This window comes from Canis lupus, chromosome 21, assembly GCF_011100685.1.
Source record: "Canis lupus familiaris isolate Mischka breed German Shepherd chromosome 21, alternate assembly UU_Cfam_GSD_1.0, whole genome shotgun sequence".
NCBI lineage: Eukaryota > Metazoa > Chordata > Mammalia > Carnivora > Canidae > Canis > Canis lupus.
In genome coordinates this window covers 27,145,869-27,158,325 of record NC_049242.1, presented here as the reverse complement: position 1 = coordinate 27,158,325, position 12,457 = coordinate 27,145,869, and the positions used below count along the sequence as shown (strand labels likewise).

General features: G+C 40.8%; 1 protein-coding gene and 1 long non-coding RNA gene across 2 annotated transcripts in view; both read right to left on the bottom strand.

Moving 5' to 3' along the window:
* Window positions 1–12,457, bottom strand: part of LOC111091538 — a 91,840-nt gene that overhangs the window by 57,194 nt on the left and 22,189 nt on the right. The gene's annotated exons all lie outside the window — the stretch shown is intronic.
* OR51E1 (olfactory receptor family 51 subfamily E member 1) lies at window positions 1,360–2,313 on the bottom strand. The gene is given in 1 exon segment (NM_001388690.1): window positions 1,360–2,313. A coding segment is annotated over 1 exon segment (954 nt).

Here is a 12,457-nt window from a genome sequence, read left to right as displayed (position 1 = left end):
CTAAGTATAGCTAGCACTTCTCCTACAGTCTTGTTTTACAAGCACTAATGCTTGGGCTTCCCTGGCAGGCCATTCAGAGCCTAGGAGATATGTGGTGTCCATTTATATGAACTACTCAGTTTCTTTGGAGCCATGCTTGTCCTAATCTTGATTTCTGGCTAGCCACATGGGCCACTGGCTTTGCTCAGCCTCATGATGCTTCCTGCTCTTGGTCCTGGTCTGTGAGAGACCCACCATTTCTGACATGTGCTTCTAGGTGTTCTCAACTGCATTTCTCCATAAAGTGTCTCTCCAGGTATCCAGTGAGTTCCTCCACTTCTAACTACACTATTTTCCAAACTAGCCACTTTTTGGGAATGACCCAAACATACTTCTGCTGCTGCTACCCAGGTAGGTGGAAAATAACAGGAAATTCCTATATGCAATGCTAAATGAGTTAGGAAGGAAATTAAATACCTCCTCTAAAAAATACAAGACTCTGGAAATGTCTAACTTACTACCTCATGGATTTCTCTGATAGTCCCTCCCCACAGTATGGGATTGAGCATCAAAAGACAATTCTTTGTGACCTCATATAATCCACTGATCCCCGTTAACAGTTTCCCCACTAGCATAATAGTGATACTAAACATATTACTGCCTAGATCAAAAAGTTGATAAGGAAAATAAGCATAGAAAAGTGTCCATGAGCTGTGAAAACTCTCAAAACAGAGTTTTGTAGGTAACTAGTCTTTTCAAGGTTCCATTTCTAATTCCCCTCTTAAGGGCTGGTGCCCAAGAGAACAGAAAGTATTTATTCTCTGTGAAGATTATCTTGAAGAAGGAGATCAAGCTATATTTCTTTTCCTAGGATCCAATATGGTTAGGCATTCTGAAGAAGAAATAACAGTTTTAAGCCAGATTATCTGACTGTATTATGCTCTTGTGTTTATTTTACTTTGCCATGCTTAATCCTTTGATCAAAATCAAAGATGTGCCATCTTCATCTTAGAATGCCATCTTCAACTTAGAATGCTAAGGACTATCAGTGAAAGCAATTAGAGATCTGTACTAAATGGTTAAGTGGGAAATAATAACCCTCCAGCTACAACTACCTCAGGGTTCTAATAATTATATAGAGAGAATTATAAAGGGAAAATAATATTTTAAAATGGGGATCAGTAGTATATAGTTCTGCCCCTATCCTATAGAGAAATTCTCCAACCAGTTTCATATTTAAAGAATCAGTTGTAAAAAGAAAAAAAAAAGAATCAGTTGTGTTTCTACTAGGGAAGATTTTTTTCCTAATACTGTCTTCCAAAATGTTGATATTAAAATCTGAATTGAAAAACTGAGTAAAAAGGAAGTTTTCATTGACACCTAGAGATCTGAAGTATGGTTGGTCACATGGAAAAGACGAAGGATACGCTGCCGGATCTCCTTTGTCTTGACTCCATAAACAATGGGGTTGAGCACAGGAGGTACAAGTAGGTAGGTGTTGGCCATAATGATGGGCAGGAAGGAGTCATGTCTCTTGCCAAAGCGGTGCACCATAGATAATCCAATGAAAGGTACATAGAATATGAAAACAGCACATACATGAGAGACACAAGTGCCAAATGCCTTTGCCTGGGCTTCACGTGTCAAGCCCAACACAGTCTTGAGGATAAGTAGATATGACAAGGAGATGAGAAGTGAGTCCAGGCCAATGGCAGAAATGATGACAATGAGGCCATAGATGATATTGACACGGATGTCAGCACAAGCCAGCTTCATGACATCTTGGTGTAGGCAGTAGGAATGGGAAAGAATGTTGGAGTGGCAGAAAGGCAGTCGTTTGATAAAAACAGGCAGGGGTGCCATAAGTGCAGTACCCCGTACCACAGCAGCCATGCCAATCTTCATAACACGAGGCAATGTTAGTACAGTGGCATGGCGTAGTGGGTGGCAAATGGCCACATAGCGGTCAAAGGCCATGGCCAGCAGTACTGTGGACTCCATGCCAGATAAAGAATGGATGGCAAACATCTGTAGTAGACAAGCATCAAACTGGATGGTAGTGGAATTGAACCAGAAGATGGCCATCATTTTGGGCATAGATGAGGTGGAGATAAGGATGTCAAGGCCAGAAAGCATGCAAAGAAAAACATACATGGGTTCATGTAGGCTGTGCTCAGTCCGCACAATGTAGATGATTGTCAGGTTACCCAATACAGCAATAAAGTAGAGGGAGCACAAGGGGAAGGCCAACCAGAACTGAGCTTCTTCCAAGCCTGGGAGGCCTATTAAAATAAAATATGTGGCACTGGATTCATTGCCATTGGGGTCCACCATAGTGAAGAAGCTGAGCCTCAACCAGTGCCAGGCAATTAGACACTGGAATACAAAAACAAGCCATTGTCAGATGCTCCAGGATCTCAATATCATGCTTTTTCCCCTCCAACTTGATGTCCTATTCTCTGACCCAAACTAACTTCATTGCCTATCCACACTCTGATTCTATTCTAAACTCAATTTAACCACCATTTGTAACTCAAGACCCAGTTCTAATTACTAATCCTACCTCTAAAGTCAATTCTAAAAACAACAGAAATACTAGGACAAAAATTCTAAGTATATTTTAAGTCATTTAATTCACCAAAAATGGTTGTTGACTATTGACTATACTGACTGAGTATACATCAGACTTAGATGATAACAAATCCCATCACTTCCTCTACCCTTTCCTACCCATATGCTCCTCTATGCTCAATACCAACTGTAATTCTATAAAACTAATTCCAATCCAAATGTAGCAGTACTAACACAGAGCAACACTGTAACCTAATTTTATCATTAATATTAATGATGTTTCCAATTCTAACCTTTACCCTAACTTGAACATTAATCTAACACTTAATTCTGGTAGCTATTTCAAACTTGATCTAAAACTTAATACTACCTATTTTATTATGATAAACCCTAATCTACAGTTTTAAACTGACATACTAACTTTATTCTAAACTCTAACTCTACATTTTACTCTTGCCCAAATGTCCATCTGGAGTCTTACATTGTCCAGACTACCCAGTTTATATCACAAAACAAACAATGGCTGCACTGGATGCCACTGGTATCCCACTAAATCCCCATCACCAAACCTATATATATATATATCCATTTGAGTGATAAAGGCTCACAGTTCTCCCTTTCCCCACAAAATTATCCTTGATCAAATGAGAGACACTTCACCCAGAAGTTATACTATCCTCTAGGACAAATCTAGAGGTCAGTGATTGTCTGACTCAAAGGGCCAAAAGGCCAACTGCTTTGCCTTTAGGTAAGACCAAATCTTGCACTGTGTTCTTCAGAACTTCCTGAAGAACCAGACCTTGCTGAGACCACAGCCTTGCTTAGCTTTCTTCCTCTCCTCTATCCTGCTTCTCTCACTCCTCTTCTCAAGACAGTCATTTGTCATTGTATCATTTAAAAAAGAATCACCATCTCAAGCTCTGTTTCTAGGGGATCCACCAAGTGTAAGAGTAGGACTGACACAGGAAACTAAATCTGAAAGATGGTAGCATTAGAAGCACTGCAGGAAAAACCAATCCTATAGCAGATCCCTGAATCTGGCTACAAAAGTGATGGATCTAAGTAGATACTGTTGAGATGGAAAATATCAGACTTGAGTTTTCTCAGATCCTTTCTCTCTATTGAAATAATTATAGAGTTAACTTACTTCTTCCTTTCCATTTTTCCATCCATAAATATTCATGTACTTCTATGATTTATTATATTATGATTATATAGATTTATACTATACTCATTATATACATGAAAATAATAATCTGGGAACAAGATATCTCCTCTTTCCATTATGGATATAATGTCACTTACTGCTAGGATATATCTAAGATAATCTTATCTTGGGAAGAAAAAAGAAAGGTCAGATTCCTAAGATCTTGACAACTGGGATGGGAATTGCCAGAGAGCAGTTGTGCGCATGTCATTCATAACTCAAGGCCCAGCCTAATCACTAATATCACTAAAATCAATCCTGAAAACTAGCGAAATACTGAGACAAGTTGCCAGAGAGCAGCAAAGTGTGAAAAAGAACTTATGGCCAGCATCAGGAAAGATTTATACCATTCACTGGGCTTAGGATGTGTCAGTAATCTCTGTGTCACTATTGAGCTATTATGCAGAGGTCTCCTCAAACCATCCAGAGAGCAAAGCACTGGGAACATGAGTTTTAGAACAGATAGTGAAAGTTTAATCCAAACTGCTGGAGAGAGATGGTAGAAGGAGCCATATTTAACCTAGAATTTCAGGCAAAGAAGCCAAAGCCATCAGTGTCTTAATCTTCCTACTGACCTCTCTGTAATCTATGACACTATGAGCAGTTCCCTCCTTCTCAAAAATTTCTCCCTCCTCTTCCTGCTGCTCCTAATCTCTCTCTCTTTACCAGTTCTTAGTCTCCTTTATGGATCTTCAGCCTCCTCTCCTTGACCCTTAAGTATACTTTTAGATAATAATGCTCTCAGTATTTTATCCCTCATTCTCCTCTTGTTACATACCCTCCACCTTGGCCATCTTGTTTCTTTTGATAAATCCATTTGTTATATATGAACTACTGATTCCCAAATTTGTTAGCAAGCTTTGAATTGTCTGTTGTGATCCAGATTCATAATTCTGGATCACAGAATTTATGCTCTACATAAATGCAAAGTAGACATGCAGTAAAGTTTACGCTCAAAAGGTGAGGTGACCTAGGATCCCTTTTCTGCAGACATCAGCAAGAATGCTCTGCTACGCCAGAGGGGCAGATATCTATGCCATCCAAAAATTTCACATGAACACACATGGTAGAACAGGATCACAATGTGCCAAGTCTTACTGAAAGGAATCACCTTTCTGTCTCTCAAACACATCAAATTCTCCCTGTCCAAAAAACAACTCTTCCAGAGGCAGTATTAGGTGGTTGTTAAGACTATGAACTTTGAAATTAATCCTGGATTCATATCCTAGTAGACAATTTCACTAGCTGTGCCATCTGGGAAAACCATTTAATCTTTCTAAATCTCAGTTTCCCCATCATTAAAATGAGGAAAATAGTTGCTGCCTAACAGAGCTCAATGTAAGGATTCAGTCAGATGATGATTATAAAGCATTTAACACAATGCCTGACACACAGTAAATGTGCCAATAATTACATATGTTGTTTACTGTTTTCTTCTAGCATGTTCTTTCTTCTGTAGGGGTGGCCTGAACAGCCACACAAGCTCAGATGCTCTGATTCTGTCTGTCATGCCTCCAGTGCATCCTTCTTCATCTGCACAATTCCAACAATCTTCCAACCAAATGAAATCAGCTCACTATCTATTGTATAAAAAAAATACCTCTCAAAGTTCCAAATTAATTCTAGAAAAAAAGATTAAGATTGTTGCAAAAACTCTGTCTTCCAATATCTGGCCCTAGGCTTCTCTCTCGCCACTGCTGACCATGGCCTCTGTGCTCCAGCCACAGTAGAATGCATGCTGTTTCTTGAAGGTGGCATTCAGTCTCATGCTTCTATGTCTTTTTGTCCTCTTTACTTCTCATACCTTCAAGATATTCCTAAATCCCCTTTCTTCACTTCCCACTGAGCAAAATCTTACTCATCTTTCACAACTTGGTTTACTGTCTTTCTCCTATGCTGTTTTGCTAACCTTCTACCCCTGGGTATAATTAAATATTTACTGCCCTGTGCTCCCCAAGAATGTGTTTTAGGTCTCTTTTCAAGCATTTACATTCCTGAACTATAATCATTACTATGTTTGTTTTCCCCTGAATTATGGATTCTTGAATGGCAGGAATCCTACCATATTTATTAATTAGTATTTAGTTAACATTTATTGAAAATAAAAGTGAGTTTTATCAAAAGAAGAATCCTTCAACAGACATCTAATGAGGATGGCACAGACAAGGAGGTAGGAAGGACTGCCAGTTGTATGACCTATAGAGACTCTGGAGAATGAAAGAATGTTTAGAAGGTCAGTGCAGAGTAGCCTTAATTTTGGAACAAGAATATTTAGGGTCAAACAGAAAAGGCCTTTCTTACCCAAGGAGCCAGAAGGCATGAGAGAATACACAGAGAATGGGGCAGGTACAAAGCCTTGGCTCTACATAAATAGAGACAAAGTAGTGTCTGCAAAGTAGACATGCAGTGTAGTTTACGCTTGAAATATGGGGTGACCTAGGATCCCTTTTCTGCAGACATCAGCAAGAATGCTCTGCTACTCCAGAGGGCCAGATATCTACACCATCCAAAAATTTCACATGAGCACACATGGTAGAATGGGATCACTATGTGCCACCTTAGGAAACACTGGGAAAGAATCATGGATTGGCATATTCCACCCTATTACTTCTCAGGGCCAAGTGATGTGGTTAGCAGAATTCTGAGGCTGGAAATTCAAGTCTCAGCTCAGAATAAATGCAGAAGACAATAACAACCTTATATTGCTGATGCAAAATTATGTGGTAAGGCATGTCAAAGGATGTTGCAAAACTGTATCACAATGTACAAAGAAAGCACTTTTTACATTTTTTTCCATTAAAATGGGGAACAAGGTCCCTGAGTATGTACAAAGTTTCCAAAAACTTCATTTCCTCCTATTCATCACCTAAACTGCCACCCCACCCTGGGCATATACTCATACACACACACACACACACACACACACACACACACGGTAACTAGCAGTTGATCTCTCACAATGGCAAAGACTAAGCACTGATGTGGAGAAATCAGACAACAAGAAGAGGACTCAGTTGTCTGGGAAGAGAGGCACTTCAGTGTTATAAAGTGGGTTCCTACTACTGGTGGAAAATATCAGGCTAGGCCACAGAACACTCCAGCAAAAGAAAAATGAAAGAGTAGTAGGGGGACCAGCCAGAAGGCACAAGCCCTGAAGCATCCCAATCTCCGACAGTCCTGCCAGAAGGCACGCAGAAGAAACCAATGTTATCCAGTCTAAATGGGCTGTTGGATTGTACCCAAAAGCATAAGATACCCAGGAATAAACCTAACCAAAGAGCTAAAGGATCTATACCCTAAAAACTACAGAACACTTCTGAAAGAAATTGAGGAAGACACAAAGAGATGGAAAAATATTCCAAGCTTATGGATTGGAAGAATTAATATTGTAAAAATGTCAATGTTACCCAGGGCAATTTACACGTTTAATGCAATCCCTATTAAAATACCATGGACTTTCTTCAGAGAGTTGGAGCAAATTATTTTAAGATTTGTGTGGAATCAGAAAAGACCCCACATAGCCAGAGGAATATTAAAAAAGAAAACCATAGCTGGGGGAATCACAATGCCAGATTTCAGGTTGTACTACAAAGCTGTGGTCATCAAGACAGTGTGGTACTGGCACAAAAACAGACACATAGATCAATGGAACAGAAGAGAGAATACAGAAGTGGACCCTCAACTTTATGGTCAACTAACATTCGACAAAGCAGGAAAGACTATCCACTGGAAAAAAGACAGTCTCTTCAATAAATGGTGCTGGGAAAATTGGACAGCCACGTGCAGAAGAATGAAACTAGACCACTCTCTTGCACCATACACAAAGATAAACTCAAAATGGATGAAAGATCTAAATGTGAGACAAGATTCCATCAAAATCCTAGAGGAGAACACAGGCAACACCCTTTTTGAACTTGGCCACAGTGACTTCTTGCAAGATACATCCATGAAGGCAAGAGAAGCAAAAGCAAAAATGAATTTTTGGGACTTCATCAAGATAAGAAGCTTTTACACAGCAAAAGAAACAGTCAACAAAACTAAAAGACAACCTACAGAATGGGAGAAGATATTTGCAAATGACGTATCAGATAAAGGGCTAGTTTCCAAGATCTATAAAGAACTTATTAAACTCAACAGCAAAGAAACAAACAATCCAATCATGAAATAGGCAAAAGACATGAACAGAAATCTCACAGAGGAAGCATGTCTATACATGGCCAACAAGCACATGAGGAAATGCTCCGCATCACTTGCCATCAGGGAAATACAAATCAAAACCACAATGAGATACCACCTCACACCAGTGCGAATGGGGAAAATTAACAAGGCAGGAAACTGCAAATGTTGGAGAGGATGTGGAGAAAGGGGAACCCTCCTGCACTATTGGTGGGAATGTGAACTGGTGCAGCCACTCTGGAAGCTGTGTGGAGGTTCTTCAAAGAGTTAAAAATACATCTGCCCTACGACCGAGCAATTGCACTGCTGGGGATTTACCCCAAAGATACAGATGCAATGAAACACCGGGACACCTGCACCCCGATGTTTCTAGCAGCAATGTCCACAATAGCCAAACTGTGGAAGGAGCCTCAGTGTCCACCGAAAGATGAATGGATAAAGAAGATGTGGTTTATGTATACAATGGAATATTCCTCAGCCATTAGAAACGACAAATACCCACCATTTGCTTCAACGTGGATGGAACTGGAGAGTATTATGCTGAGTGAAACAAGTCAATCGGAGAAGGACAAACATTGTATGGTCTCATTCATTTGGGGAATATAAAGGATAGTGAAAGGGAATAAAGGGGAAAGGAGAAAAGATGAGTGGGAAATATCAGAAAGGGAGACAGAACATGAGAAACTCCTAACTCTGGGAAACGAACAAGGGGTGGTGGAAGGGGAGGTAGGCAGGCAGTGGGGGTGACTGGGTGACGGGCACTGAGGGGGGGCACTTGATGGGATGAGCACTGGGTCTTATTCTATATGTTGGCAAATTGAACACCAATAAAAAAATAAATAAAACGTGTGAAAAAAATAAATGGGCTGTTGGTAATTAAAACCATTTGCACACACTCAGAGAGAAATCGGAACTACGTCACTCTATTTTGAAATAAAAAATACTCAAGGAAAATAAACAAAGTTTTTTTTTCTTTCTTTGTTTTCTTTTTTTTCTCTTTCTTCCTTTTTTTTTTTTTCCTGAAAGCTTGCACTCCCCTAGCCCCAGGGAATAGACCTGGGATTTTCTCTGAAAAAGTTAAACTATCTCAGCAAGTCCCAGCCATATACCTTGGAGAACTATGAAGGACATCTTGGATCTTTCTTGAGGATGGAGGGAGCAGAAGCTGTCAGCTACACAGGGTAAAAATACACTTTGAGTCCTTCAATCCTCATTCCTTCCTCCTGGCTTCCAGGACTCTGTCCCCCAGTGGCAGCTCAGCCCTTATGACCAGTCCATCCTCACATTCTTCTCAGAGACTGATGGAAAGGCAGTCAGGGAGGTTGACCAGGGCTACAAACTCTACTTCTTCTGATCCAAGAGAATAATAATGAGGTCATTCTCAATGCTGATTTTATTGCTTTTTATGATAACAGAAATAACTCAATGTCTACAAAATGTTGGACACTGTAAAAAGATTTTCTCTAAACTAAGAACAATTCTACATGATAGGAATTCTATTCTCTATATTAAAGCTCAGAAAACAGGGTCCCAAGGGATTAAATAATATTCCCAGAGTGTTATTAACAGTTGACTAGTAAAGCGGAAATTTAATCTGGACTGTCTAACATCAAGACCTGTACTTTTTCTACTATTCTGGGCTGCCCTTAATTGTGCTGCACTTTCTGAAAGTAATAAAATCTTCCCAAGAGGAAGGGTAGAAGAGCTTAGTAAGTAGGACAGCTGGCCCTGGTAGATGCTTGGAAGGGAACTCAAGAGGGCAGCAAAAAGGACCTCCCTGAACTAGGACTTGGGAACTTTCCTTTCAGCCCCAATTCCTCTGGCTGACTCTGGGTAGGTCCCACAGTGGATATTAAAAAACTTTATCCTCTACCAAGTACTTCCTTCTTATATAATGAGTCTCTCATCAATCTGATAGGCAGGTATTATTAATCCCATTTGACTAATAAGGATGTTGAGGGCTAATTAGAGCTCTCCATGCCAAATCCATATGCTTTCCAATAGACCAGGCTACTGCCCTGTCCTTTCCCAGTCTCCTTAAGAATGGACCGATGTTTTATAAGGATTATTTTCATGTAAATCTCTAAGAAATCTAAACTCTGAGAACCTATGAGTCGAGAAGGCCTCTCCAGGATTCAGGATACCTAACCAGCTCTCCCTGTTTAGGTGCAGCAGGGAAGGTAAACAAGCATAGAATGGAAGAAGGGATTCATAGTTATTGCCATTGTCTGGGCTAAACACACAGAATGCACCATGCATTGAGACAAATTATGCAGCAGTGTAGGGATCTCTGGTGCCCTTGCCAGCCTCTGTGGGAACATCTAGAAGAGAATATCCTTTGAGGGATCCTGGAATACCTGGAAGCTTCTGACTCCTACTCCCAGGCACAGAGAGGGAAGGCTGACTTCAGGGGCAATGAAGCCAATACTGTGGTGGACAAGAACTATAGAATCTCATCACTCAGTTCATGAGAGGGGGGCGCTTTCCTTAATACTTCATGAGTGTGGGATCCCTGGGTGGCGCAGCGGTTTGGCGTCTGCCTTTGGCCCAGGGCGCGATCCTGGACACCCAGGATCAAGTCCCACGTCGGGCTCCTGGTGCATGGAGCCTGCTTCTCCCTCTGCCTCTCTCTCTCTCTCTCTCTGTGTGTGACTATCATAAATAAAAAAAAAATTTTTTTTTAAAAATACTTCATGAGTGTGGTAGCCCTAGAATCACTTCCACCCCAAATCATCCACATCCTCAGTTCCCCCCTACCTTGTTTGGATTTGATAAAGCAGATGAACCCTTGTAGGGCCTTGGCCACTCATTTTAGAATAGCCAAAATGAGAACAGAAATTCTCTCTTTTCCGAACTCAAAAAAAGTAGAGTGAGGTTCCCTGTCCCACTCTATTCACTCAAGTCAGCCTGCCCCCAAAAACCACCCCTAAACAGAGTTCCAGGGATTCAAGTCCCTGCCCCTCCACTTCCCACATAGGACCAGAGTCAATAAAAGTCCCACAGACTTGCAAAGTTTGAACTGGTAATCAGTGCCCATCAGAGCTACTCTGCTGCCTTCACCTGGGGAAATGCAGTGCAATAAAAAAGTGTGATCTTGGATTTTGATTGATATACTGATGTTTTTCCAGTAATTATTGATTGAGTGATTGCCATGTGCCAGATCCTGTGCTAAGCACTGGAGATAATAAGACACAGAATAAACAAGGCACAGCTCAGAATTTCAGGGGTGGGGAGAAATTGAGACAAAACATGCAGCTATTACAACATGTGATAAATGCTAGGACAGGGTGAAGTATGGGCCTCAAGAGCAAAGAAGACAATATCTTATCAAGTTGTCAGGCTCAGAGGGCTTCTCTGAGGAGGTGACCTCTGAACCAAGACTTGTGGAGCCAATCACAGTTAACCATGCATGATTGGGAGTACAGGAACAGCAGCACTCAGTTAGACTATAAAAACATATTGAGTACCTACCAGTACCCAAAATTGGAGTTAAAACAGAGGATGAAACAGAAAAGATCACTGTTTTCATAGAGCTCATGTACTAGGAGGGAAATAACAAAAAGTAAACAAATAAATAAGCAAGAGCATATCAGGTAAAGATAAGTGCACTGAAGATAAAGTGGAGTGAGAGGTCAGAAAAGGACAAGGAGGGCACCCATATTTGAGAAGGAATCAGTGACAGCCTATCTGAGGAGGTGACATAGGAGCTGACAACTGTATGATAAAAACATGCCAGCCATTCTGAGATCTAGGGAAAGATCAAAGGAGACAACGAAAGGAAGAGGTTTTCTGTTCTGGGGATTAACAGAACAGAAAGAATGTCAATATAGCCAGAGTATCAAGAGCACAGGAGAGGTTTAGAAGATGAGGTCAGAAAGGAGGACAAAGGCCAGATCATGTAATAGCTTATAGGACATGGTGAAGGGCTTTGATTTAATTCTGAGTGATGTGGGGGGAAGTAAAGCAACAGACTGGATGTTATTTGTTGTTAAAAGTGTACACTGGCAAATTTGAAGACCCAGAGAGAACATACCTTGTTTGGAAAGCTGCAAGTAGTTCAGTGGGGCTGGGAATGGAATGCACAACAGTGGAAGTCATAGTGTAGGTGGGAATCCACTTTTTATATGGGATGAAAACTGGACCCTGATCCTAGGCACAGACTGAGTCAGGACCACAGCCCCAGAGGATTGTTAAATTCCAATATCAGCCATAGTCTGATGCCTGATATAGGTTACAGAATGAGCACGATCCCCCAATCACAAACTGAGCTTCCACCACACTAACAACCTGGAACTGGTCCTGTTAACACACAAACCCTAATCTAACTCTAACCCAATCCCAACCCAGTCTGTTCTCTGTCGCCATTTACCTTAATCATTTAGGCCAACTCCTGTAAGACCTACATGAGCACTCCAGGAAACTGATAGTTAAAAAGCTGCTTAAAAACTACCCATAGGCAGCTTCTACCACTGTCCATGCTTCCCTTCATTCCACATAGAAACTGCTAACACTGTCCTTTGAGTC